The sequence below is a fragment of the Aricia agestis genome, chromosome 17, assembly GCF_905147365.1.
Source record: "Aricia agestis chromosome 17, ilAriAges1.1, whole genome shotgun sequence".
Classification (NCBI taxonomy): Eukaryota; Metazoa; Arthropoda; class Insecta; order Lepidoptera; family Lycaenidae; genus Aricia; species Aricia agestis.
This window is the reverse complement of record NC_056422.1, coordinates 9,630,087-9,655,622: the sequence shown is the minus strand read 5'-3', so window position 1 is coordinate 9,655,622 and position 25,536 is coordinate 9,630,087. Positions and strand designations below refer to the sequence as shown.

At 38.7% G+C, this 25,536-nt stretch overlaps 2 protein-coding genes across 4 annotated transcripts in view; one reads left to right on the top strand and one right to left on the bottom strand.

Moving 5' to 3' along the window:
• LOC121735197 (integrin beta-nu) overlaps positions 1–8,398 on the top strand; it is a 34,946-nt gene extending 26,548 nt beyond the window's left edge. The window contains exons 6-13 of one of the 2 annotated variants that reach the window (XM_042125924.1): positions 697–886; positions 1,661–1,782; positions 2,131–2,460; positions 2,993–3,168; positions 3,580–3,771; positions 4,251–4,420; positions 4,998–5,189; positions 7,324–8,398. In XM_042125924.1, the coding sequence (XP_041981858.1) occupies positions 697–886; positions 1,661–1,782; positions 2,131–2,460; positions 2,993–3,168; positions 3,580–3,771; positions 4,251–4,420; positions 4,998–5,189; positions 7,324–7,703 (1,752 nt within the window). In that variant the 3' untranslated portion in view covers positions 7,704–8,398. The remainder of the gene's footprint in view (positions 1–696; positions 887–1,660; positions 1,783–2,130; positions 2,461–2,992; positions 3,169–3,579; positions 3,772–4,250; positions 4,421–4,997; positions 5,190–7,323) is intronic. The other variant, XM_042125923.1, reaches the window with a different exon arrangement.
• A 2,182-nt stretch (positions 8,399–10,580) lies between these two features.
• The window catches only part of LOC121735198 (estradiol 17-beta-dehydrogenase 11-like), a 64,246-nt gene continuing 49,290 nt past the window's right edge, over positions 10,581–25,536 (bottom strand). Inside the window, exons 4-8 of one of the 2 annotated variants that reach the window (XM_042125925.1) lie at positions 18,433–18,557; positions 17,829–17,939; positions 15,223–15,470; positions 13,119–13,250; positions 10,581–11,206 (exon numbers count right to left, since the gene is read on the bottom strand). In XM_042125925.1, the coding sequence (XP_041981859.1) occupies positions 11,017–11,206; positions 13,119–13,250; positions 15,223–15,470; positions 17,829–17,939; positions 18,433–18,557 (806 nt within the window). In that variant the 3' untranslated portion in view covers positions 10,581–11,016. The remainder of the gene's footprint in view (positions 11,207–13,118; positions 13,251–15,222; positions 15,471–17,828; positions 17,940–18,432; positions 18,558–25,536) is intronic. The other variant, XM_042125926.1, reaches the window with a different exon arrangement.

Sequence of the window (25,536 nt, the reverse complement as noted above, 5' to 3'; positions counted from 1 at the left end):
AATTTTACTCCGGGCCGCACTACCAAATTTTATGTATACTCGTAGTGCGCGCCAGATAAGACTGCGCACAGTCAAAATCGGATACAATTTTTCCTATTAGAACTTAGAGCTTAGAACAAAAAAAATGTACTGTAATAAAGAAAACACCCCAGTCAAGCGCTCAGTACGTTATTTTAAAGTCAGCTCCACTTTATTATTTAATAAAAATGTGCTCGGCTCTGCGGGCCACAAGGTAACAGACGGCGCGGGCCGCGTGTTGGCCACCCTTGGTGTAGAGTTGTAGACTATAGTGTAAAGTGTACACATCTGCTTGCGTAGCATTAGTCAAATAGTTCTCTAGATTCCTAAACCTACGCAATATTATGTGTCAAAATTTTTACTTAGAGAAAAAATGAATGCCACCAAAAACATTTCATGTAAAATGTTGCCAAGACGACCACATAAGATTTACCCTGTAAAAAGGTATCAGATCTCACGTAGAGCCAAGCTTCTAAATCTACACGGCGCGGGCGTAACTCTACCGGCCCTTACTTCAACAATATCTACATAATATATATCATATTATATGATATTATGAAGATATTGTTGAAGTTAGGGCCGGTAGAGTTAGGCCGTTGATATATCAGTATATATGTATGGCTTGGCTGTTGCAGTTGCAGTAAATATGTGTGGCTAATTTTTTCATACAATTTCCAGGTAAGCAAGTTCATAGAGAAGGTGAACAGTAGCTCCGTGACGGCGAACTTGGACAACGCTGAGGCTCAGTTGGACGCGCTGGTGCAAGCAGTCACTTGTGGCACAGCGGTGGGGTGGTCGCCACACAGCCGCAAGATCGTCATACTACTGTCGGACGGGCTGATGCATACGGCTGGTGATGGGAAGTTAGGTAATTATCTGAAAGTTTACTTAGGCCCAATTTCACCAACGCGACGTCTGTTAGTTAACACAAACATACGTTGCATTGGTGAAGCTTGTTAAAGTGTCATGTTTTCTTTTTCATTCATTTGAAAAATGAAAGAGGTAACGTGATACTAATTCAAGCATTAGCTTAAACAGTCGTTACTCGTTGGTAAATTGGGCCTTAGCCGCCTACCTACCCTCCTACCTACCTAACCTCCCCTGCCTTACCAAGCCGTAGGTTAGGTAAATGGTGGGTAATGGTTTTGACAGGTTTATACATTTGTAATTTTGTATGTGTCACTGAATGTGTCAATAGGAAGACAATAGATAGACCCCGGATAGAATTGGCTACATAAATGGCGTACATCTTAGTAGGGACAGCATTTGAAGAAGATGCTATATCATAAAGATCGTGTTATCATTATAATCAATATTCACATGAAGGCAGCCCCGGATTTGTAAATAGGCTGTATAGGCCATGGCCATGAAGCTAATATAGAGCCACCTTTATATTAGCTTCATGGCCGTGGCCTACGGGCGGCAGCGTCCATAAGGATTAAGGGGCCAGCAGGTTTGGTACATTGGGCGGCGGAAATAAACTGACCTACACTCATAAAAAATTCCGCACTGCATGAACGATGAGACAATTATTTCTATTTAAGACACAAGCTCTACATTGCAAAGCAATAAAAATATTGTGTCTACTGAGTCTACATGTGTCTCTCTTGTGCTATAAGTCGTTTAATTCCTAATCTTTCAGGAGGTGCATCTTTGAAGAACGATGAAACCTGTCATCTCGATGAAAACGGCTACTACTCCGAGTCAAGTAAATATGACTATCCGTCCGTCGCACAAGTGTACAGGCTTCTAGATAAGCATAAGGTAAATAGGCTTGTTTACAGTGTTGTAACAAGTGACTATGGTCTATGACTTCACTTTGCGATATGAATGGCAGTGGCGTATTAACACAAAAATTAACAAAAGTGGGCAACATAGACAAAATCAAAGTGTGTTTCGCAGTTTGATTGAAATTAATAAAGTACTGCCACAGAATAAATTAATTCAAAGGCAACTGCCTATGCGGACCTACGTTATTTATTTGGGTTACGTCAATATCAGTCGTGATCTGATAGTTGGGCTTGACATAATCCCACCGCTTACGTAGGTCCACCGTCGGCCTTAATCAATTTCTCTGACATTACCTAATACATAGGCTTTGTTTGCTTTCAGGTAAACGTAATTTTTGCTGTAACGCAAGGTGTGAAAGGCCATTATGACAGTTTACATAAGCTACTCAACGACTACACTTACGTAGCGAAGTTGGAGAGTGACAGTTCGAATATACTGAAGTTAGTCAAAATGGGGTACGAAGACTTTGTCAGTGTTGTCAGTTTCGAGGATGATTTGAATTCGGAATTCATTAAGATAAAGTATTTCACTGACTGCGGCGTCAAAGGTGGCTCGCTGACTGAAGCAAAACGATGCACCGGCGTGGAATATGGCATGACGCTAAATTTCGAAGCCCATATCAGTTTGGAGTCTTGTCCGGAGTACAAAAAGGTATGTTATTCTATCGAAAATTATCAAATCCTAATAATATTGTGATAAAAAATAATTGTCATATTACATACCAGTCACTCGGAGCGCCGCGCGCCGGGGCACCGCTAAAAGTGAATCCGCCACTGTCAAGTTCTTACCTTGTTAAATGAGACAATATTTAAAATAGTTTTCCTTTTAACCATGTTGAAATGAATATTCATGTAAGCTATAGCCTAGGCTGTATATAGGGCGCTATTTATGATTCGTGTCGCACGCGCCGGCTACATCAGTGCATTACGTGCTGCCATTACAGATTTACTGAAATTAGTGCTTAGAAATTTATGAACTGGGAAGGCAAATGTGTAGGAGGCACACGGAACCAATTATAGTTGACGTATGGAAGTAACCTATCAATGTAATTTTAGAACTCACGATTTTTGCACTATGAAAATTATACAAGCAATCTGTCACGCCAAAGATAATGATTGCGCAGGCGCACGATTCATCACATTTGCAGTTACGTTATATTTAGTATGATTTCCCAACGTTACAGTCGCGCCAAACGATCACGATATCGGAGAGCCAATTGGGTCAAGATGCTCTGACCCTGGAGGTGGAAGTCCAGTGCGGGTGTCACTGTGACGCCGGTGACGCGAAGTCTGACGCAGCTCTGACGTGCCCGTCCAACTCACATCTGACATGCGGCGTCTGTGAGTGCAATAAGGGCTGGTTAGTATAGCTCCAGCTTTCTCACTTCTCACGTTGACCTTGAAGCAATTAACATTTAAAAATGTTTGTCGTATCCTGTCCGCTATAGAAATAAGAGCAAACAACCAGCAATGGATGGTCTAATTGAAGACGGAATTCTTCTTCCGCGTCCGTAAGCACTCGTCGCTATAGCTGTCTGCTGTACTACACGCGGCGCAGAAGCAGATAAAAAACATAAACACAGCAAAACTTTGTAACTCTTGGCGCTTGATGATTAACTTTTAAAGCATTTAAAGGGCTAGTTATAGATCTAGAAGCAGCCTTATTATTTGTATAGGTCAACTCACGATTACTCACGATCTATAGGAGTCCTTTGGCTACAACCATACAACTCTATAGACACCACTGGTCATAGTCCTAAACGCTTTTCAGGTCAGGTCCTCAATGCGACTGCTCCATAGAGGACGAAGCGGCGTCCGCGGCGCTGGCGTCGCAGTGCCGGATGCCCAACACCACGCACACACATGCCTGTTCCGGTGCTGGGGAGTGTGTATGCGGCGTCTGCGAGTGCGACCCCGGGTTCAATGGGCGGTACTGCCAGTGTAAACGCTGCGAACTCAGCTTGTAAGTTGAAGGTTTACTAAGAAACCCTAAATATGTTTACGACGCAAGGGAAAGAGCTTAAAACAGTTTTATGTATTAGATAATCAGCCTTTAGGGTAATAGAGATTGTTACTAGAGGTTGACCCTCTCTACTTGTCTGTTCTGCTACCATCCTGTAGAGATTGAATAAAATAATTAAAATCATAAGCAGCGGAGCATAAGATTGTACAAAAGTCAAAAATTATTATGATCGAATTTCTTTCTGTCCTACATCTGGACTTTGATGCTTGCTCGTGTACAGCACGGTGCTTCTTCGTGAATAATACATGAATTGGGTTGTCCTGGCCCATTTACCTTTAAAGTTTTAACAAATGTGTCATTTTAACCATCCTTTGAAACTAATAATCCATATTATATTCAGATGAGTGATGAAAATTATTTACCTAAACTGACTCCACCTGAGGCTCTTTATCAAATCACGGGCCCTTATAAATTCTCAGGGAGAACAACCAGGAGTGCGGTGGTGTGGGTCGCGGGGTATGCGTGTGCGGGCAGTGCGCGTGCGCAGCGGGCTGGAGCGGCGCCGCGTGCGACTGCACCGGCAACACCGACACCTGCAAGCCGCCGGGCTCCGACGACGTCTGCTCCGGCCACGGGGACTGTGTATGTGGTAGGTGCTACTGTAGACAGCAGCAGCAGCGGACTGAAGAGAGAGCAACAAGCAGTGCAGATCAGCAACGGACAGTGTAGAGCAGCCATAGGCAGTACAGAGAGCATCAACAACATTCCGTTGAAGACGTGGTCACGTCAGCTTCTGAGGTCGGGACGACATATGAAAAGTTTATAGAGCATAGCATCCACAATAACGGACAATCTTCCTTAATGCTAAGTACTCAGATACGGTTTTGCTCGATCGAGCGTAGTAGAGTAAAAACCACGGCTCGGGCTTTCATCCATCAGCATTGCTCGATAGTTTTACTCCAAATCCACATATTTAATTCCATCGAGCCATATGAAAGCATATGTGAGTACCGTACTTAGTAAAAGGGCTTGCCACTAATATCACTCGAATTTTTCAAACAGAGAAATTTAGATTTCTGGTTAATTTATATGCAAGTGCTTTGGTTTTTAACTTCTATCATAACATTATGCTGGAAGCAGCCTTACTTACTTAATAAAATTAAGCCCGTAAATTACCTTTTGTGTGCAACTCCCATCTCAAAATTTTACCTATTCTATATTTTCAGGTCGTTGCCAATGCTCAGCCCTAGAAGGCGAGACGGTGTACTCCGGCGTGTTCTGTGAGACCTGTGCGACCTGCGAGAACCCGCTCTGTGCGAACGCCGAGCCGTGTGTGTCGTGCCACCTCAGCAACAACTGCACAGATCTGTGCACAATCGGCAACATGAACTACACAGTCAGCGAGAAGTATAATGCAGGTAATCTAATTATTATTTAGAGGCAGAGCACACATTTGTTTTGACGTTGCACTGTATAGTTATACCCTTGGCCATCCAAGCGCAATCTGCTGGCGTCAATATCGCAAAAAAAAAAACTGTTAATACATTTTGCCTTTCCACCGTCGATACGATGAAAACCGGCGTGAAACAGCGCTTGCGCTGTGTTTCGCCGAGTGAGTGAGTTTACCGGAGGCCCAATCCCCTACCCCCCTAGAAATGCCGCAGTTGAAAAACAATTTGTTACCCCAGGAGGGTACCAACTGCGTTGGAGAATCCCACTCTGGACGTCCAGGCTCAGGAACTCCTGGAACTGAACGTGGACGTCCAGGCTGCCCCTCGTATTCTGGGGAGGGCAAAACTGCGCTCCAATCTGCTCGGGGCAAGAGCAAACACACAAAGGCACCCCCCTCGATATTAAACATGGACTTTTGTAATATCAGGGGATTACACTCCAACCTTAATGCTGTCCATTACCACCTTGAGACGGCAAAGGCGGCTTTGCTCTTTTTAACCGAGACGCAGATATCATCTCCGAGTGACACATCATACCTTTCCCACCCAGGGTATTACCTCGAGCACTCCTTTCTACCCAAAGCTGGAGTGTGTGTGTATATCAGAGATGATATCAGCTCTCGCCGCCTCAGCAAATAAGCTCTTTGCGTCAAACTCGACCCTGGATGACGGGGGGCAGAAACCGCCGACCATACCGCGATGCACGAGCATCATGTCGGATATTCGATTTCATCAGCGCTCAGTGCAAAAAGTTGAAGTGCAAACTCAGTGCAAAAATGACATGTTACAAACCAACGTCATTCATTGCTATGCGGATGATAAGTACAGGTGATGCTGTATAAACCGGCTCCCCTAATATTTCTCGGCAAAATGTCACTGAGAGTCGAAACGAACTTGTGTCTAAGGTGGAGAATTCATTGGAGAAGGTCTCTGAATGGGGTAGACGTAACTTAGTCCAATTCAACCCCACCAAGACACAAGTCTGCGCGTTCACCACTAAAAAGTCACCAATGGTCGTTTATCCTCGTTTCGAGGGCACATCTTTAACCATCTCCCCGCGAGCGAGCGAGCGAAGTCCAGTTCCGATATCATCTTGAGGGTAAGGCCAAATTAGCCTCGAAGAAGCTTGGTGTACTTAACAGAGCGAGACAGTACTTCAGTCCGGACCAACGCCTACAACTCTACAAGGCGCAGGTTCGGCCTCATATGGAATATTGTTCTCATCTCTGGGCAGGGGCGCCAAAATACCAACTGCTCCCTCTGGATCGTATCCAACGAAGGGCTGCTCGAATTGTTGACTGCCATAGTGTTACAGCTTGGACCCCCTGGAATTACGCCGAGATGTAGCTTCACTCTGCATCCTCTATCGGTTGTATCACGGGGAGTGCTCTGAGGAATTGTTCGGAATCATACCACCTGCAACTTTTCGCTATCGTCCCACGCGAAAAACATACCATCCTCATCACCTTGATGGGTGGCAGTCTTCCACAGTGCGTTTTTCGCGTAACTTTCTGCCGCGCACTGTAAAACTCTGGAATGAACTGTAACCAGCAGTATTTCCAGACCGATACGACCTGCAAACCTTCAAGAAAAGAGCGTATTCCCTCTTAAAAGGCCGGCAACGCACCTGCAGCTCTTCTGATGTTGCGAGTGTCCATGGGCGACGGTAGTTGCTTACCATCATGTGACCCGTTTGCTCGTTTGCCCCCTTATTTAATTTAAAAAAAAATATTTCCCGTAATTTCATTGTTATTTCTTATTATGTAGTTCAATTATGTAGTACCTATAACACATACAATAAAACTCTATTGTATGTGTGTCTAATATAGGTCGACGTGTACAGAAAGATTAGCTGATAAGATTTACTGGGTCAGTATTGCATAACTCGCGTAATCTACTTTGTGGCTGCACTAAATTCAGGAATGTGACAATATTGCACCACAAAGCATTTTTATTGGATTTTTAGTTGTGCTACAGTAGTAAATGCTGATCAATATCATAGAGCCCACCGCATCTCAAACTTTTATCTAAATTGGCCGACTGTGGTCAACATAATTATTGACTTTTAGATTTTTTAATATTTTACTTATTGTCTTTTCAGAAAGTCAAAGCGACGACACCTCCTGCATTTTTAGAAGAGCCGAAAATGGGTACGAATGTGAATACGGATACACCTACAAGGCGGGAGTGCAGTCCATGATAGCCATGGAAATAGTCATCCGATCCAAAGAGTGTTTTCAGCCTACCAGTGCCAAAATAATGTTTAGCAGTATAGTGATTATGGTGTGTATTATAGCGGGTGGCATCATTATTATTTTAGCGATAAAATGTGCACAGATCGTTTCGGACAAACGCGCATACGCAAAATTCCTCCAAGAGGCGCAAGAGAGCAGGAAGAATATGCAAGAAATGAATCCACTGTACATATCGCCAATCTCAGAATTTAGGTTACCTGATGCTTACCCTAGAGAAGCGTATTAAAGTGTGAATAATGGAAAAGAAAGTTGATCTAAAATAGCGGTCTCAGCGTAGCGAGCGAGGCGAGCGACAAAACGACCGCCATTTTAGAATCATACTATCATACTCTATGATAATAATATGTGAGTGTAAGCTTTGTTTAAAGAAATAATATTTATATATTAAAACCACCGTTACCAGTACCTATATGACAAATAAGTGTTCAGTATGAGATATATTTATGAATGTTTGATTCACTGTTGTGTATGAAAGTACTTAATTTTTATGAATACTTTTGCTAGTCTTTTTGAAAATAGTACCTAATTCTTATGATATATTTTATGATTATTAGGATAAGTTAAAATATTCGTATGAACTTTTACAAACGGGATCACAAAATTATTGTATTGCTGTGTATAACTTTAAACCATAAAATGATTTTGGAAATAAATAAATAATTTTACATAACTACAGGCCAGTAAAATTTGACTGAAAGTATGAGCTCTCAACTATACAATCAAGCTGACGCCCAGTAACTGGGGTTTTTGTCAGGAGTTTATCTTTTTAATATAGTAACTGATTGGTTAGAATTTAGATATACCACTCACAAAATACCTCCAAATTCATTAATCGTTAATTTAATAGTCAAACCATGTTTTTCATCTTGATTCTTAATTATTACCGCTAATTTTGTACTTAAAGTGTTCTTATATTTAAATAAAACTAAAAATGTTGAAATAAAACAAATTGTTTTCTTTCGATTGCATCTTTACCCGCCCAAAATACATACACTAACTAAAAATATCTTAAAATTAGATAAACGCTTACAATAAAATAATGATACAGTAAACCCAATGACGGAACATGAAGAAATTCGTCCATTCACCTTTATGAGGCCTCTCCACCTTGGTCCATGGACCAATACTAGGATTATTAAGATAAGGTAGAGAGAAGAGAAGCTTTTTGTCTATGATTGTCACAAACAGACGTGCATTGCGTACGCTATAAACTGTTGCAATCATAGTGACGTTCGTAATAATTAATATTTATCACGATATCATGCCTTTAGAATTTTTGACTGTCCTACTGTGCAAGAAGGATAGCAACAGTTTTATTTTATTTATTTATTTAAATCAGGCTACGTAGGCCCATACAATATATACCTTAATGACTAACATACATAAAAATTATATAAACTTAACAACTACAAATTATCACGAATTAACGGCGACGTGACGCGCGCTTCATTCCGGAGTCTCCCCCGGAACCTTCGGTAAACCACATCAGTCGGCCAGAATTCCTCCGCTTCAAAGGTCGGGAGAAGATGCGTCGGTACTCTCACCACAAAGGAACTGAAGTTGACCTTGTGGCGAGACTGCAGACGCTCGACCCTCAAGTTGAGGGATGTCTTCTTACTGATGTTGTCCACGACGTCTTCGACCTCCATGGACCAGTGCAGGCGGGATATGTACGAATTTTCACGCTCTCAGCGACCGGATTTTGGAATAAAACACTTAAAATTAATGGATAGGTAGTTGAATACCTATATTTATTTTCACTTTTATCACTAAATAGAAAATTTGTTACAAAACACTAATATGGTAACTTTAAATTTCACCTAACATATTTTGTAGATTTAAGTACAAAGATTTTGATATGTAAACTATATTAATTCACAAATTATTGTCTTGTTATACCAACCCATTTTAAATTGATTATCTGTAACAATCATAGTGCCAACAAAAGTCACGTACATACATACAAATGGATAGCAGAAAAAATCTTATTTTAATTGATCTGAACATTGTTATGTAAAATATAGATGTTTAAATATTTATTTTTTCCTATATTTCGCAATATTTTAGGTAAGTTATAGGTCTTTATGGTTCTGGATCGCTAGAGACAAAAAGACAATCCAGTCAAAAATTATTTAAAATCTGGGATTTTAAATAATTTTGCTAATGATCAGAAAATAATTATTGATATTTTTAATAGCTCCTGTTTTAAACATGATAGCAAACATTATCTTTCTGATAAGGCAAAAGGTTAGGCACTTTTCATCACAATAATTTTTTTTCTATATTTTTATTTTCAAATACATAACATTTTCTTTACCCATATACAATACAAAGATGTTACAATAATATTTAAAACCTTCTACCAAATTTTTTTGTGATTTTCCTAAAAATACTAAATTCAAAATCTTTTTTGCAGGTACGCAAAATTATCAAATGACTACTTACTTAAAATAAAAATTATATTTAAGGCATTACCTACTTGTTTATAACTTTTGTTATACTATCCATAAAATTGTGATTTTATCGCCCGTCGTAGAAGACAGTGGTTCTCAAACTTCAGTACATTCTTATCGACGTATTATTAATTTGACGGGCATTCTATTTAATATCATATCACAGAATCTTTCACATCCATGCTTAATATTAATTCATTCAAAAAATAATCTTCAATAATTATTTTAGGGTTCTGGGGTAAGGTAAGGGTAAAAACGGGACCCTATTACTAAGACTTCGTTGTCTGTCCGTCTGTCTGTCTCCAGGTTGTAACTCAAGAACGGTAATAGCCAGAGAGTTGAAATTTTCACAGATTATGATAAAAAGATAATTTATATTATTATTATTATTTAAGGGGGGCTCCCATACAACAAAAGTATTTTTTTGGCCTTTTTTGCTCTATATCAATAATGGCAACAGGTAGGTACTTGAATTTTTTACAAATTAATTAGTTATATGTGTACTTTAGTATTTAAAATTTAATAATAATATAAAAATCATAAAAAATTAAGGGGGGCTCCCATACAAAAAACGCTATTTTTGGCCTAATTTTGCTCTATAATGGTACGGAACCCTTCGTGCGCGAGTCCGGCTCGCACTTGGCCGATTATTTATAGTAAGGTGACGATACGTTGCATCACAGAAGTGATATTCGAAGTGGTTTCAAAAATATGTACAGAAAATATCTATACCAAATCAACATAAAATGGCTACAAAATTTATAACTTTGTTTCAACCACTTCTTTGTACATAATATTATAATATATAGAAACTTAAAAAATCATATTAACATAAAAATACTATAACACATAAGCTTTATAAATGCCATTCTATTTTGAAACTGCGTGATAGACCGTAACATAAATTAAACATAAACAATGTGAGGTAGGGAAAATATCGACTCTATTACAGATTTTTGGTACAGAAAATAAAAACACGCGCTTCTGTCACACTTTCAAACGCTATGCTATTCTATACAAATACGGTAAAATTAGATTTTTGCAAGATTTTTACTTCAAGTTTGATCGTTCACCCTCACTATTACTTTAAAGTCTATTGACTTGCCTATCGTACCCTTCGGTATGAAGTAGCATCGGTCGGGAATCTTTCTTCGGTTGATGTTGTTCTTTCGTATCAAGTTCGGCAGGTTTGCCATTTTTCGCTGGCAAGGGCGTTGGTACGGCATCTGGTACCAATCTTTTGATCGCTTCTGTTGTCACAGCCGATGGTAAAAGCCTGGAAAAGACGAACAATCAATTATTACGATGGTCATTATTATCAACAAGGGGTTCAACTTTATGAGCAAGGGGGAGGTAAGAAGAGATTTTGAGAACCACTGGTGCAACATTATAAGGAGCACCGCACACTTTAGTGTTTGACACATTATCGCTATGTACTCTAATTATTAAGTTTTTACTTGACAAAGATTGCGCAGGAATGGATCATAATTGTAACAAACCCGTTGTAATTAACTTAAATAAATAAATAAGTATGTGCAATGACTATAATTAAACTTAAATAACCAAGTGCCAACATGGTATTAAAATAGTACTAATACATGATTGATGATTTGCATATTGTTATCATTAGAAACCATAAAGAAGCTATTTGTAATGTGTTCAGTCACGAACAATAAAAGGATATTGTTATTTTCCTCTTTTACATAAACAAGGATATTCGGTATATTAAGATATGTATTACAAAGTAATTCTCAACTTTTGCAAAGTTGCAATGATTGCAGTCGAAGAATGTGAATAGCGAACTAAATTGGGTCCTGTCATTAATAATAACTACCAACGTCACTGTGCTTAGGTATAATAATAATAAATTATGTTAATTACTAGATTAAGCCCGCAACTCTGCGGCAAAATTAGTTTATGGTTTATCGCAAGGGAACCGTATATTTTTCGGGAATAAAAAGTATCCTGTGTCCTTTTCAGGGACTAAAAATATTTCCATTACAATTTTCAGCAAAAACGGGTTGAGCGGTTCGGGCGTGAAGAGGTATCAGACAAATAGACAGTCAGACTTTCGCATGAATAATATTACTTAGTAAGGATAGTATGAACATATTTTTTGTTGCATTTAAATTAAATAAAAGTAGAAAATACGACTATAGTGTGCGAGGTGCTTAATGATACCTACAAATGTCTAAAAAAGTGATGTAGGAGAAATCGTCACAGTGATGGTTTTGGGAGAAACATTTTAGGGCAATATTTATTGTTTTATGTTTGTGGCGAATCTGTGCTAGTGTGAGACGGACCTTGCCTTTCTCAGTTTGTTACTAGGTCAAGACTAATTCTGTATGCTTGCGTAACATCTATTAGAATTACACATTAGATGTTACTGGACTAGAACAAACACATGAACGGCCGAGAAAATATTATTAGTGTATGTAAGTACAAATATTTTCGTGCACAGTCATGACTTTTTAAATATCGAACAATATGCCAAATTCGTCACGAGTCGTGACATTTCTGGTGATTACTGGATTAATTTAATACTTAGTAAATACCATGGCTACTTGTTCCTTCCTGCAACAAGTACATTAATGATATTTAAAAACCTTTCTAAATTTTAATGAGCTAGTTGATATTTTGTTGTCACCATGGCGTTAGTAACTATATTAACCCATCAAGCCCCATAAGCTCACCGGTGAGCGAGACACAACAGAATAACAATAGATTTCCAAGAATCCACGATCGAAGGATTAAGAGACGAGTAAATTGCGTTGACTTCAAGCTTTGCGTCCTAAAAATTATTGTCCATATTATGCACTCTTAAATCGTTGATCCGCCCTGCTGTACCACGTAAATACTAAGGTATACTAATAATTAATAAATAATAATTAGCATCTCTAATAATTAGGGTATTTATAGCATGGCAGTTGCAGTGATTTTACTATAAGATAAATGGGCAGATCGCAGACCTACTTAATTTGGTTGGGTCAAATCAAACTCGGCAGACTTCGATCAAATACAGAAATACTTGATCGAAGTCGGCAGACAAATAATACTACCAACATTAACATGATATAACCCGTACAAATTATGTAGGTGCACTTTCTGTCTATGAATTTTCTCTGATAGTGCTTTTCTGTAGTGTACTACGTTAACCTTCTGAATAAATGTGTATTAGAACAACTCACCATTTGAATGGCATGAACCAGCGGAAGTAGGCGGGTATGATGGCGACCGGCTCGTTCGTGCGGATGGCGTGCACCACGCGGTCCGCCACCTCGTTCGAGCTGAGCGTCGGCACCAACCTGGAGAGCACAATACTAGTACATGTTAATGAATATATAATGATAGAAGTACCTAGAATGAAGTGTCACTTGGAAAATTGTAAATTAGTTTTTTTTTCTTGCAAACTCTTAGGGTCCCCGCAGATATACAATTTCAAGTTGGCCGACTATCGTACAAACCACAGAAATAGATCAAGATAGAAGCGCCATGTCGCTCCAATTTGTATGAACACAAGCGTGTCACTTTTTTCATACCTACTGTGACGTCACAAGAGCGCTTTAGTGATGGGAATCGATTCGAAATTCGCTCTTGTGACGTCACAGTAGGTATGAAGTGAAAGTGACACGCTCGTGTTCATACAATTTGGAGCGACATGGCGCTTCTATCTTGAACTATTTCTGTGGTTTGTACGATAGTCGGCCAACTTGAAATTGTAAGTCTGCGGGGACCCTTACACCGCGTGAACCGTGAAATGGTGGAGTGAGACAACATAGGTAACAGATTGCCGTGAGACCGAATATCTATCAGCTGTTTTGCACGGTTTGCGAAATGCGTTGTAAGTATATCATTACGTTCAGCTTTTCTTTCAATTTTTACTATCGTACTCAGGCTTACACTAAATGAAGACGTTTGTATAAGCTACATCTTTAATCAGACACTAGTTAAATTTAAGTTTGGTAATGCGGTCGTTAAAGTGTTAAAACTTAAAAGGCATAGATAAAGCATTACTCTTCAATTTTATACGTGGGAGAGCCATGCTTCGGCACGAATGGGCCGGCTCAACCGGAGAAATATCACGTTCTCACAGAAAACCGGCGTGAAACAGCGCTTGCGCTGTGTTTCGCCGACTGAGTGAGTTTACCGGAGGCCCAGTTCCCTGGCCCATCCCTATCATCCCCTATTCCCTTCCCCTCCCATCCCTACCCTACCCTATTCCCTATTAAAAGGCCGGCAACGCACCTGCAGCTCTTCTGATGCTGCGAGTGTCCATGGGCGACGAAAGTTGCTATCCATCAGGTGACCCGTTTGCTAGTTTGCCCCCTTATTTCATAAAAAAATCAAACTATTTGTACCCTTGTATATACAAGGGTTCAAATAGTTAAAGTCTGCTTTATCTTCACTATTAATCTGCCTGTCGATTTAAGGTATTTGTTTCTAACGGTAGCATTCATAAAGATAATATTCTTCTGATAACAGATGACAGGTTGATGGTTAGAAAATTACAGCCCAGTCACAGTAAGATGACTTAACTGTGGTCCAGTCGCTTTCGTTGCCTAGCGGGACGGATGGCCGCTTACGCCTTTTAACATACCTATCAATAGAGCGGATTTTAACTATTTATTGTAATACAGTAAAATACTGTATTACAATAAATAGTTTATGATGGATGTAATCATAATAAACAAAATTTTTACTTATTATTTAAGAGACGGGTAAATTGAAAATTCTGAAAAAGTAACTCATTTTATATCACATGCTGATATAAAATGAGTTACTTTTTCAGGAAATTTATGACCACTGACTTCAAGGCTTTTTCGGCGTGTTGTCACTTGAAAGAGAGCTGTTGCCAGTGCAACAGCTGAAAAAAGTGTATCTAGGTGCGTTGCGACCATTGACATAAGAAACTACTTATAGTTCCTCGTTCCTCCTTCCTAAGACCTCGCAAGTCGCAACCATTTGTGTCTAAACACACTAGGCTGAATTACGCCGGCGTAATTTCCGCCGCAAATGTCAAACGCATACAAAACGGGACGTAATAGTTTGTCACCTAGGTGTCACCCCTCGTTTTCGGCCCGTATTTTGTATGCAATTTAAACGCGGCGTAAACGCGGCGGAATTTACGCCGGCGTAATTCAGCCTAGTGTGTTTAGAGCCAAAAACCTTAGTCTTTGGTTGCGACTTGCGAGGGTATGACAGTTCATACCCTCGCAACGCAGCTAGATACACTTTTTTAATTTACTATTAGTCAAACTTCCTGCACCCTTTAACAAAACAACGGAAACTTACCTAGAATTAACAGTCTCGAACATTCCCGTGGCTCGGATGAAGTATGGGCACACTAGCGACGTGTGGACCCCGGTCGCTCCAATCTGGTTCAGCTCTGTAGACAATGCGTCGTGGAAGCCGCAAGCTGCTGACTTCGACGAGCAGTAGTCGACTAGCTTGGACACACCGACGTGGCCGGCCATTGACGCGATCGTCACGATGTGTCCGTCGTTGTGTTCTATCATGGCTGGCAGCATCGCCTTAACCGTCTGAAATGGGGCTAATATTTAAACGACTCATTGCGATATGTTTGAGCAGATTAAAATAATTACAGAGAAAGATCTATGGACTGTGCTTACATGGGATTAGGTAGCTCTGGATTTATGTATAGGCAGTATAGGCCATGGCGTATGGGTGGCAGCGTCCTAGGATTAAAGTGGCCATATGCTCGTAATAAAATATATAAGCCAGCCCTGGGAATAGTCATTTAATTTGGTAAAACGTCTCTGTACATAGAGGGTAAAGAACTATGTGTGTAGTAAGTACGTACATTTTAGGTCAATTATAGCGATTATTATGGGAAGGGTCACAAAAGGAAATATGGTACTTTACTGTCATAGAGCGAGTAGCTCTAGGTTCTAGAGCAAGAAGCATATTTTGTCGCATGTGTTTGTATAGCTATAAGTTAGAAACTATTGTTCAAACTTCAAAACTTTAATATGTGTATGCTATAGGTAAATAAGTACCTAGTAGTTTATACATGTAAAACAATATAAAAACATTTTAATTATTCAATTGCGCTGGCGAAAAAAAACTTGCCCTTCCTAAATAAATAAATTATATAATAACATAAATAATATTTTCGTGTAAACTATCCTTGGACTTTGAAAGGAGAAAAAAGTTTTTTGGGCAGCGCAACGCGGAGTCTAAAAATAGCCAGCGATTTGCTCCAAAATAGTACGTCATTTCTGTTGCTTGTCGTTATTACTTTGAATAATTTCAAGTCAATTGCGGTAGTTTATGGTTGATGCTTGTTATCATAATATCATACAGGTGAATTTAAAAATGTTGTTTAAGTGTTTGTTTAAAATAAATGTTTTAAGGGTTCCGTACCCAAAGGGTAAAAACGGGACCCTATTACTAAGACTTCGATGTCTGTCTGCCTGTTCGTCTGTCTGTCTGTGTGTCTTCAGGCTGTAAACTCAAGAACCGCTATAGCTAGACTTCTGAAATTTTCACAGATTGTGTATATGTTACGCTCAAAGACCGAAAACACTCAGTGAGCGAAAAAATGGCTCACAACGCCTTTTTTTGTATATTGCGCACACACTTGGGCACTATAAAATTACTCCTGCGTAACTGGCCTAGTTTCATTGAAACCAGAGTGCTCTTGTGTATTGCGCACACACATGGGCGCTATAAAATTACTCTTGAGTAACTAACCTGGTTTCAGAACGCGTCGTGACCGTTTTCATTAGGGCCACAACACGAATTCGCGTCGTGGCTGTTTTTAAATGCTCAGAACGCGTCATGGCTTTTCTCGATTACCACAACGCGTTGTGGTCGAATAGCACGTCAGCCACGATACGAATTTCGCTTTGTGGTATTTCTGTGATTACCAGAACGCGTCGTGGCCGTTTTCACTAGGGCCACGGCGCGAATTTCGCGTCGTGGCCGTTTCACTATGACCACAACGAGTTGTGAGCCATTTTTTCGCTCACTGAGCGTTTTCGGTCTTTGAGCGTAACATATATATGTATATGTTGCCGCTATAACAACAAATATACTAAAAACAAAATAAAATAAATATTTAAGGGTGGCACCCATACAATAAATACAATTTTCAGCCTATTTTTGCTCTATTATGGTACGGAACCCTTCGTGCGCGAGTCTAACTCGCACTTGACCAATTTTATTTAACTAAATATTTTCCACATTTTCTTTGATAGGTTTATAAGGAGGTTGTTGGAGTTTATATGGACTCAAGGCTCACACTCTTAGCTCTTTAGAAAGTTATAGGAGGATTAATAGGATATGTAGAGGTAGGATTAGGAATAATTGACAACATTTCTTTTATTTAATAATAAAAAATACCATTTCTTTGTTTTTATTTCCGAAGTCCTAAAAAAATTACAGATTTTTTTAATCATAAATTTCCGAGAAAAAAAAATTAAAACGAAAAATCCACTTGGTACGGCAGAATACTATACGATACACACTTTTGCTTGTAGGAACGAAAATAATGCAGATCTAAACACAATAACAAATTCAGTAACCTCAAAGTAAAGTACCACAAAGTCAGTGACAGTACTCACAGTTTTTTTAAAGAAATCAGATAGGACGTGCAAAAGTATTTTGTTGTCCAACCGTACTAATGACGTCATTTGGCGCTTAAGTCATTTTAGAATGATCAGAATTAAAAACCAAGTTTTATAAATTTTTAGTTTTAGTTTTATAAAATATCAAAATGACCACATTTTCAAAAATAAAAAAAATATGAGTCCCCCTAATTTAACCCCTACTTTTATATTTCGTCATAAAACAAAAAATATTTGAAATGTTGTCAATTAGGTAGATTAGATTAGGAATACCTAAGTAGGATTGGCGCAAGTGGTAGACCCACTTACCCAGCAGTGGGCGAGTATGTTGACGTCGAACGTCCTCTGTATGAGATTATCTGGTGTCTCCAGGAAGTAGTGTCCGGACAGCACACCGGCATTATTCACAAGTAGCGACACCTGAAAACAGAATTTAAGACTGAGATATAGAGACAATTAAAGAGTTGTTAATACGATGCCATTAATGTATGCCGGTGTATCGTATAAAAGTCGCATGATGCTCTTATATTAGCATTTAAAGGCTTACCATATTAAGTTTAAGTAAATGCTTTAAAAAATCATTATCCTTATAAAAACGGGTAAACATAAGGTTATGTTTACCAGTTTTTATAAGGACAAGAAACTTCTTATCCTGTTAAGTGGCGCTTCGAGACATTAAAGGTGATCGCACATTTACAAGCACGCACGCGCCGTACGCCCTGCATTTTACAATTCGTTGTATGAAATTAATAATTATGTAAAACCTCGTATATTCATCCGGAATGCATTTCGTGAACTATGCGGCGCCTACGCTCTACGGCGCGTACGTTGCTGACAAATGTGCGATCAGCTTTAGCGTGAATCTTGACTTTAAGCGCCACCTTATTGCCACTTACAGCCAAGCAATACTCACTCTGCCAACCTCCTCCTGGACCTTCTTGGTGACACGGTAGATATCTTCTCTGCTGGCCAGGTCCACGTAAAACCCGTAGCACCTTCCCCCCACCCCCTTCACCAACTTTACAGTATCTTCCAACCCTGGAACAAGAGAATAGAGATATTTAGACTAAAGTTAATATTAGCACTATATTTTAGAGTAAGTATAAGTGAAGATTAGAGATATAATATTTCGTAGGTGCGCATTACTCTACGTTCTCTATATTAATGGACACGCTTATTTTAACCGACTTCCAAAAAAGGAAGTTCTATTTTCGGCTGTGGATATTCTTTTTTCAGTTTTTACCGGCGATAGGACGGAGACCGTTTAGGATGACTTTTAATAATGTCACGTAGCTCTTAAAGTAGTACGATTTTGAAGATGTTTGTGTTAAGTTAGATTGAATATGGTTTTTAGACAGTCTTTATTTTACATCTCAAGATGTTAAAAAATATATTTCGGATGCATCTTTAGCGTATAATACATACTAGCTGACCCGGCAAACGTTGTTTTGCCATATAAATTGTTTCTAGCATCAATATAAAAGTAGATAAAAACCTATTCTCAGGCCTAACGAATGTATATACAAAATTTCATTAAAATCGGTTGAGCCATTTTGGAGGGGTTCGTGCACAAACACTGTGACACTAGAATTTTATATATTAGATGAAGTCATAGGTAATTTAAATTTTATTTTCGTTTATTGGGGTCTCCAAACACAAATATTTATTTATAAGATTTACTTAATGTAAAACCAACGGCGGTGACCACAGATGAATAATAAAGATGAAAATATAATAATAACTATAATATAAAGTAGATAAACATAGTTTTCGTCAGTGGTCTGCACTTGACCCAGTGCACTTGACAGGTGGAAGGGACAGCGGCCGTGATATCGGCCTAGCTCACCTTGACGCACAATGAATTTGCCACATTTCATAAACTAGCTTTTCCTCCGTTTACGTGGAAAGGTTTTTTCGAGAAGTTTCTCACCTCATAGAACTAGGTCAAATTAAAAGTACTGAAACCTAAAAAGAAGAGTGTAGATTAAGACCCAGAAACAAAATACGTTGTTGCCATCTCATTAGATATATCGGGTACTTTTGATAATGCGTGGTGGCCCATGCTGCTATTAATATTAAAAAATCAAACATTTACTACTTGATACGTTCTTACTTTTATAACAGTTTAACTAAGCTTCAACTTGGTCACTGCGTTCACGCTAAAACACTGATGTGCAGCTGTCCACAGGGTTCCGTACTCTCGCCTAAATTGTGGAACGTAGGCTTCGACGATTTGCTATGCCTCCGCCTACCACCGCTTTGCATACTAGTTGGCTATGCCGATGATGGTTTTCTCATTATTCAGGCTAACTCACGTTCCGAAATTGAAACAAAAGCAAACCAAAGTTTAAACTTAATTTCGGACTGGGGCCACCGCAACCGCTTAAATTTTGCCGCGCATAAAACCTACCAAATACTCTTGAAGGGATCCCTCTTGTCGACACCCAGCATTAAACTTAACAATGTTAACGTTAAACGCAAGCAGTCGCTCTGTTATCTCGGGTTTTACTTAGAAAATAAACTTTCGTTTTTAGATCATATAATTCAGACCGGTGAGAAAGCTAAACGTAACTTTTATTCATTTACCAAAATTTCCACTTCAACATGGGGTCTCTCATTTAAAACTCTCAAACTAATTTACTCAGCGACATTCCTAGGTACTATATGCAACGGGGCTCCCGTGTGGGCTGACCGAGCAACTATTGGTGCGGCTCGTCGCAAATTATTACAAAGCCAACGTCTTGCTCTCATATTCCTGTGTAAAGCTTACAGAACCACAAGTACCGAAGCTTTACCTGTTCTAGCCGGAGTTTTACCCGTAGACCTTAAAATACAGCGTCGTGCGACTATGTACTACCACAATAAAACATTACTAGCCCGGACTTTTTAAACGCTCGCGATAAACTAAAAATTGCTAGATTGTTTGAACCCTTAGATGATTCAGTACGTTTCCTATTGTACGAATGGCAAACGCGTTGGGATAACTCCACAAAAGGTCGCCACCTTTATAACTTTTTTCCAGATATACGTCAACGGCTATCCAAACACTGGATGGATATTGGTCATTGCGTATCTCAATTCCTGACCGGTCATGGTAATTTTAAAGCGAAACTCTATGGATTTAAATTAGTAGAATCACCCATGTGCGAGTGCTCGACCGAAGGCAACATGTTTGAACAAAGCGCCCATCATGTTCTCTGGGAGTGTAACCTCTGGCATAACGAAAGATCTATAATGCTTAATAACATACTTTGTAAATCTGGAGTCCCATATTACGATGATCTCGTAGACAGCGCAAGGAACTTCCGTGCCTTTAAGCGTTTTTGTCATAATTATTACTGGAAACAGTGTAACACAAGAAATTCCAACATTAACTTAGATCTAGCTTAGTAGTCATAATCAACATTAATTATTCCCGTGGTGCTTTCCCTTTAGTTCTTTGACTTTCGGTCATTGCAACTTTGTGCTGTCTCCCGCTTTTTATGGGGAGGGAAAACTGTATACTTCCTACTCCTCCTATCTTCTTCTGATTAATTTCGTTGCGGGTCCCAAGACAGCTTTAGCATGTCCCTCGGGCTCCCTGAGATCATATCAAAGGGTTTTCGTGGTTGGATACCGCTGTCGATCCTGGCGACACAGGAGAGACAGTGGTGGGAATGTGTGGTGGGCCAAAGCCCGTTAAAAAAAAAAGATTAAGACCCAAGCTAAACAGAATATACATGTAGTAGTTATATATTATATACAAAAATACATACATGTATAAAAAAGAAATGTTACTTATTTATTTAGTGCAAAATATTAAGTATAATTATTAATTAATAGTTGTAAAAAAAACCTACTGTGTATTTTTTTTCTCAAAAAAAAAAACGGGGGAGGTGTAGTGTGCGGCTTACCTCCCTCCTATATAAGTTAGAGTAATTAGTTCTTAAGTAAGTCATTAAACAACATTCAAGAAGACAACTCTCTTTCAATCAGTCTCCCCTAAGCCGCACATTGCATGTGACATTAGTCATTACTCATTAATATAAAGAATAGACATTTGCATTATTTATTCACTAGTTTGGGAGCTGGGTCAATTTGGAGTTACTATCAGATAAATAGATCCCACCAAAAACATTTCTAGTATAATGTTGCCCAGACGACCACATAAGGTTTACCCTGTGAAAAAGATTTGAGATCTCACGTAGAGCTAAGCTTCTGAATGTACACGGCCTAACTTAAACAAATTCTACGATCTACATACTTACCAGTAAATATTACGTTGACTAAATAACATATTTTTTTTTCTTTATACGTGGGAGAGTCATGCTTCAGCACGAATGGGCCGGCTCGACCGGAGAAATACCACGTTCTCACAGAAAACCGGCGTGAAACAGCGCTTGCGCTGTGTTTCGCCGAGTGAGTGAGTTTACCGGAGGCCCAATCCCCTAACCTATTCCCTTCCCCTCCCTACCTTCCCCTATTCCCTTCCCTCCCCTATTACCCCATTTCCCTCTTGAAAGGCCGGCAACGCACTTGCAGCTCTTCTGATGCTGCGAGTGTCCATGGGCGACGGATGTTGCTTTCCATCAGTTGACCCGTTTGCTCGTTTGCCCCCTTATTTCATAAAATAAAAAAAATAAAAAAAATAATAAATATTATGTTATTTAGTCAGGTCATGTGTCACGTTAATTTTAGTCGGGTTAAATCTGCTAGGTTTAAAATAATCCCATTTAAATAACATAGATCCGGCTTCTCACGTCTGTCTATTTATTCAGTTTTCTTGATAGCGCAAATTCCGAAATTGACAAATGACGTATCATGTTTAACTTATTATAATATGTTTACAATCACCAATTAGCGTATATCTAAAGACGAGCTATAATTATAAGATAGTAGATAACGTCTTGTGAAACGCCTGAGGACCGAAGTTATAAGGCTGTGACGGTCGGATGTGGTGAAACTTTATCTAGAACTTATGTTCCGATTTGGCGGCTAACGCATCCGGAATATTATATTTATTTATCTACTGGATACCTACTACTAGTTTAAAGTAGATACATTTATTAAAAAAAAAATACTTAGATGTAAATGTATATTTCTTTTGATCAAATGACATTAGTATTCGCTAGCGAAGCGATGACTTATGTCAAATCGCATACATTTTGTTAGCGTTTACGATAATCGTTTATTGCCACTTGTCTACTAGGGCTGGTTGGTTGGTTATTTCGAAAACATAGAACTACACGTAGGTACTTCGTGAAGATAGATGCGTGATAGAGAGTTCCGTGGTCTTCAGGCTTAAACCGATTAATGTATTATATTTTGATAAAATTTGGTATGTAAGTACCTAACTAAAGTCCTGGGTAAATTGACAGGGTAGTGTTATGTAAAAAAAAACTACCCTACCTCCTTTCTCGACGTTTTTGTTTAAAAAAGAGACAAGAAAATTTAAATTTTACAGCAAACATTAGCAGATCAGCTTTAAATTTGTATTATTACTTTTAAGCGACTCATCAGATTTTATAATAAGTGTAACTGTTTGCAAAGGCGAAGATATTAATTATAAACGTTTAAAATACCTAATGAAATACAATAGCCGATAACCACATGTTCTGTAGGAAGGGGAGGTGCAAATATTATAAGTAACAAGTATATAATTTATATAAGCCAAGATCCCGTGTACGTAATGAGAGGTTGGCGAAATACAGCCGGATACAGACATACGAATTACAGTTGCATTGTGAGATAATGTGTTCAACTATCGTAACTAATTAAGCACCATTTGTTTACTTTGTAAGCCTAAAAGTAATTTACGTGAAAAGTTTTGTAAATATTTCTTGATTTCCCCTCTCCCCTTTGTAGTTATAAATATTTGTACTCTAGTGCTTGCAGCTTTGCTCCTAGAAGTAGTACTTAGGCAAGTGAGGTATTATAACATTGACAGCGATGCTAGAAATCCGGATCGCGACTTCACTAGTGATATAGGGCTTGTGATGCCTTATGCCTATCATACTTTTAACCCGGACCGACAAAAAGAAGGTATATTATGTTTTACGACCCGCTCAGTGCTGGAAAATTTTTGTTTTACATTTAAAGGTTCTAACTTGCAAACTAAGCAACTTTCCGTCATGTTATCGGTTTAAAATTTGCATTCTGAATTCTGATGCTTAACAAAGTATTAGGTTATCGAATAGACTATAGAGAATTGCTTTTCCTCAATTTAACATTATTGATTTCTAGCTTCGCAGTCAAAAGTACTTTAGTTTCATTCGTAATCCGCAGTTTTAAAGTTACTTTTATAAAAAATCGCGTTATTTAAATTTAACGTCAAACGCACGTTTGAATTAGGGTTTACCATGCTCAAAATAAGTTCTCTATGGTGGTCTCGCTACAGTCGAGAATATACTCGTAAGTGTAAAGTCTCAGGATTATTTATTTTCAAATAGGTTGCATGATCTCTCACCTTGCTTGCAAAAAAATCCATACGAATTTCGGAGCAAGGCAGTATTCTGTATTACAGGAAATGCATAATAGGTATATATTTTGTGAAGGTTTACCGCGTATGCAAACTTATTTCCAAAGAATGAACGCAACGCTAAAAATAAATCTTGCACATATATTATTTATTAAAATTACTTAACAGATAATGATTTAGGGTTTTTAATACATTTATCGTTCTAATTAACATAATTAATTAATATTCCGTGATTAAGGATTGTTACGACACTTATCGGCTCTATCTTGAAATAGTTTGAAGCATAATAATAATTGTATATTACAATTTATAACACAGCTATAAGTGTTATATTTTAACACTACCTTCTTAACTAGATACCTAACTGCTTCAGCCGCTGTAAATTAAAGTTCTTTTTTTTTCATTTTTTTTTTATGAAACGAAAAAAAGCAAACGAGAATACGGGTCACCTGATGGAAAGCAACTTCCGTCGCCCATGGACACTCGCAGCATCAGAAGAGCTGCATGTGCGTTGCCGGCCTTTTAAGGAGGGTAGGGAAGGGAAGGGAATAGGGGAGGGTAGGAAAGGGAATAGGGTAGGGGATTGGGCCTCCGGTAAACTCACTCACTCAGCGAAACACAGCGCAAGCGCTGTTTCACGCCGGCTTTCTGTGAGAACGTGGTATTTATCCGGTCGAGCCGGCCCATTCACGCCGAAGCATGGCTCTCCCACGTATAAATTTAGGAAACTTTGTAACATAGCGTGTCTGAGACTTTTTATAAAAGTTGTTTTAGTTAATAACATTGAAGATTGGTTAATGTGTCTCACGTTAGCCAATGAAAACCGCTATTAATAATTATAATAGCTATTTGACCGAGCTTCGCTCGGTATTCGATAGAACATGAATAAAATGACATTTTCTAAAAACGATTCCTAGCTAGATCGATTTATCGCCCCCGAAACCCCCCATCGGTTCAGAATCGGCTCCAACGATTTTCATGAAATTTAGTATATATACTAAATTTCATGAAAATCGTTGGAGCCGATTCCGAGATTTCAATTATATATATACATATATACAAGAATTGCTCGTTTAAAGATATAAGATTCACGAAACCTCAGAAAACTAGCATCTTATTATTTTTCCGTTCTAAATGCGTTCTAAAATAAGACGTAACATTTCCTGAACAAAGCACAAGGAACAAATATTGACAATCGATGCTAGTTTCCAAACATTGATTTTTGCGGCTGATTCCAATACGTTTGTTCACCGGTTAGGCTCGAATTATAATATTACTAGACACTATAGAGTACGGGTCACCAATTAGTTTCGCTCGGGGTACGTTTTAAGAAATAAAATGACGTTCGCGGTCCGCACATTTAAAAAAAATTAAACAAAATATATAATTACGGAAATTACAAAGGTATTTTATCAATGAGAAAATTGAAAATTTTTGTTGCTACATTCATCAATATGTCGAGACTGAAATTAATTTTTAACGAAGTTCATCTTCGAACATGCTTGGTCCGCACACAATGGGTCGGCGGTCCGGATGCGGACCGCAGTCCGCCATTTGGTG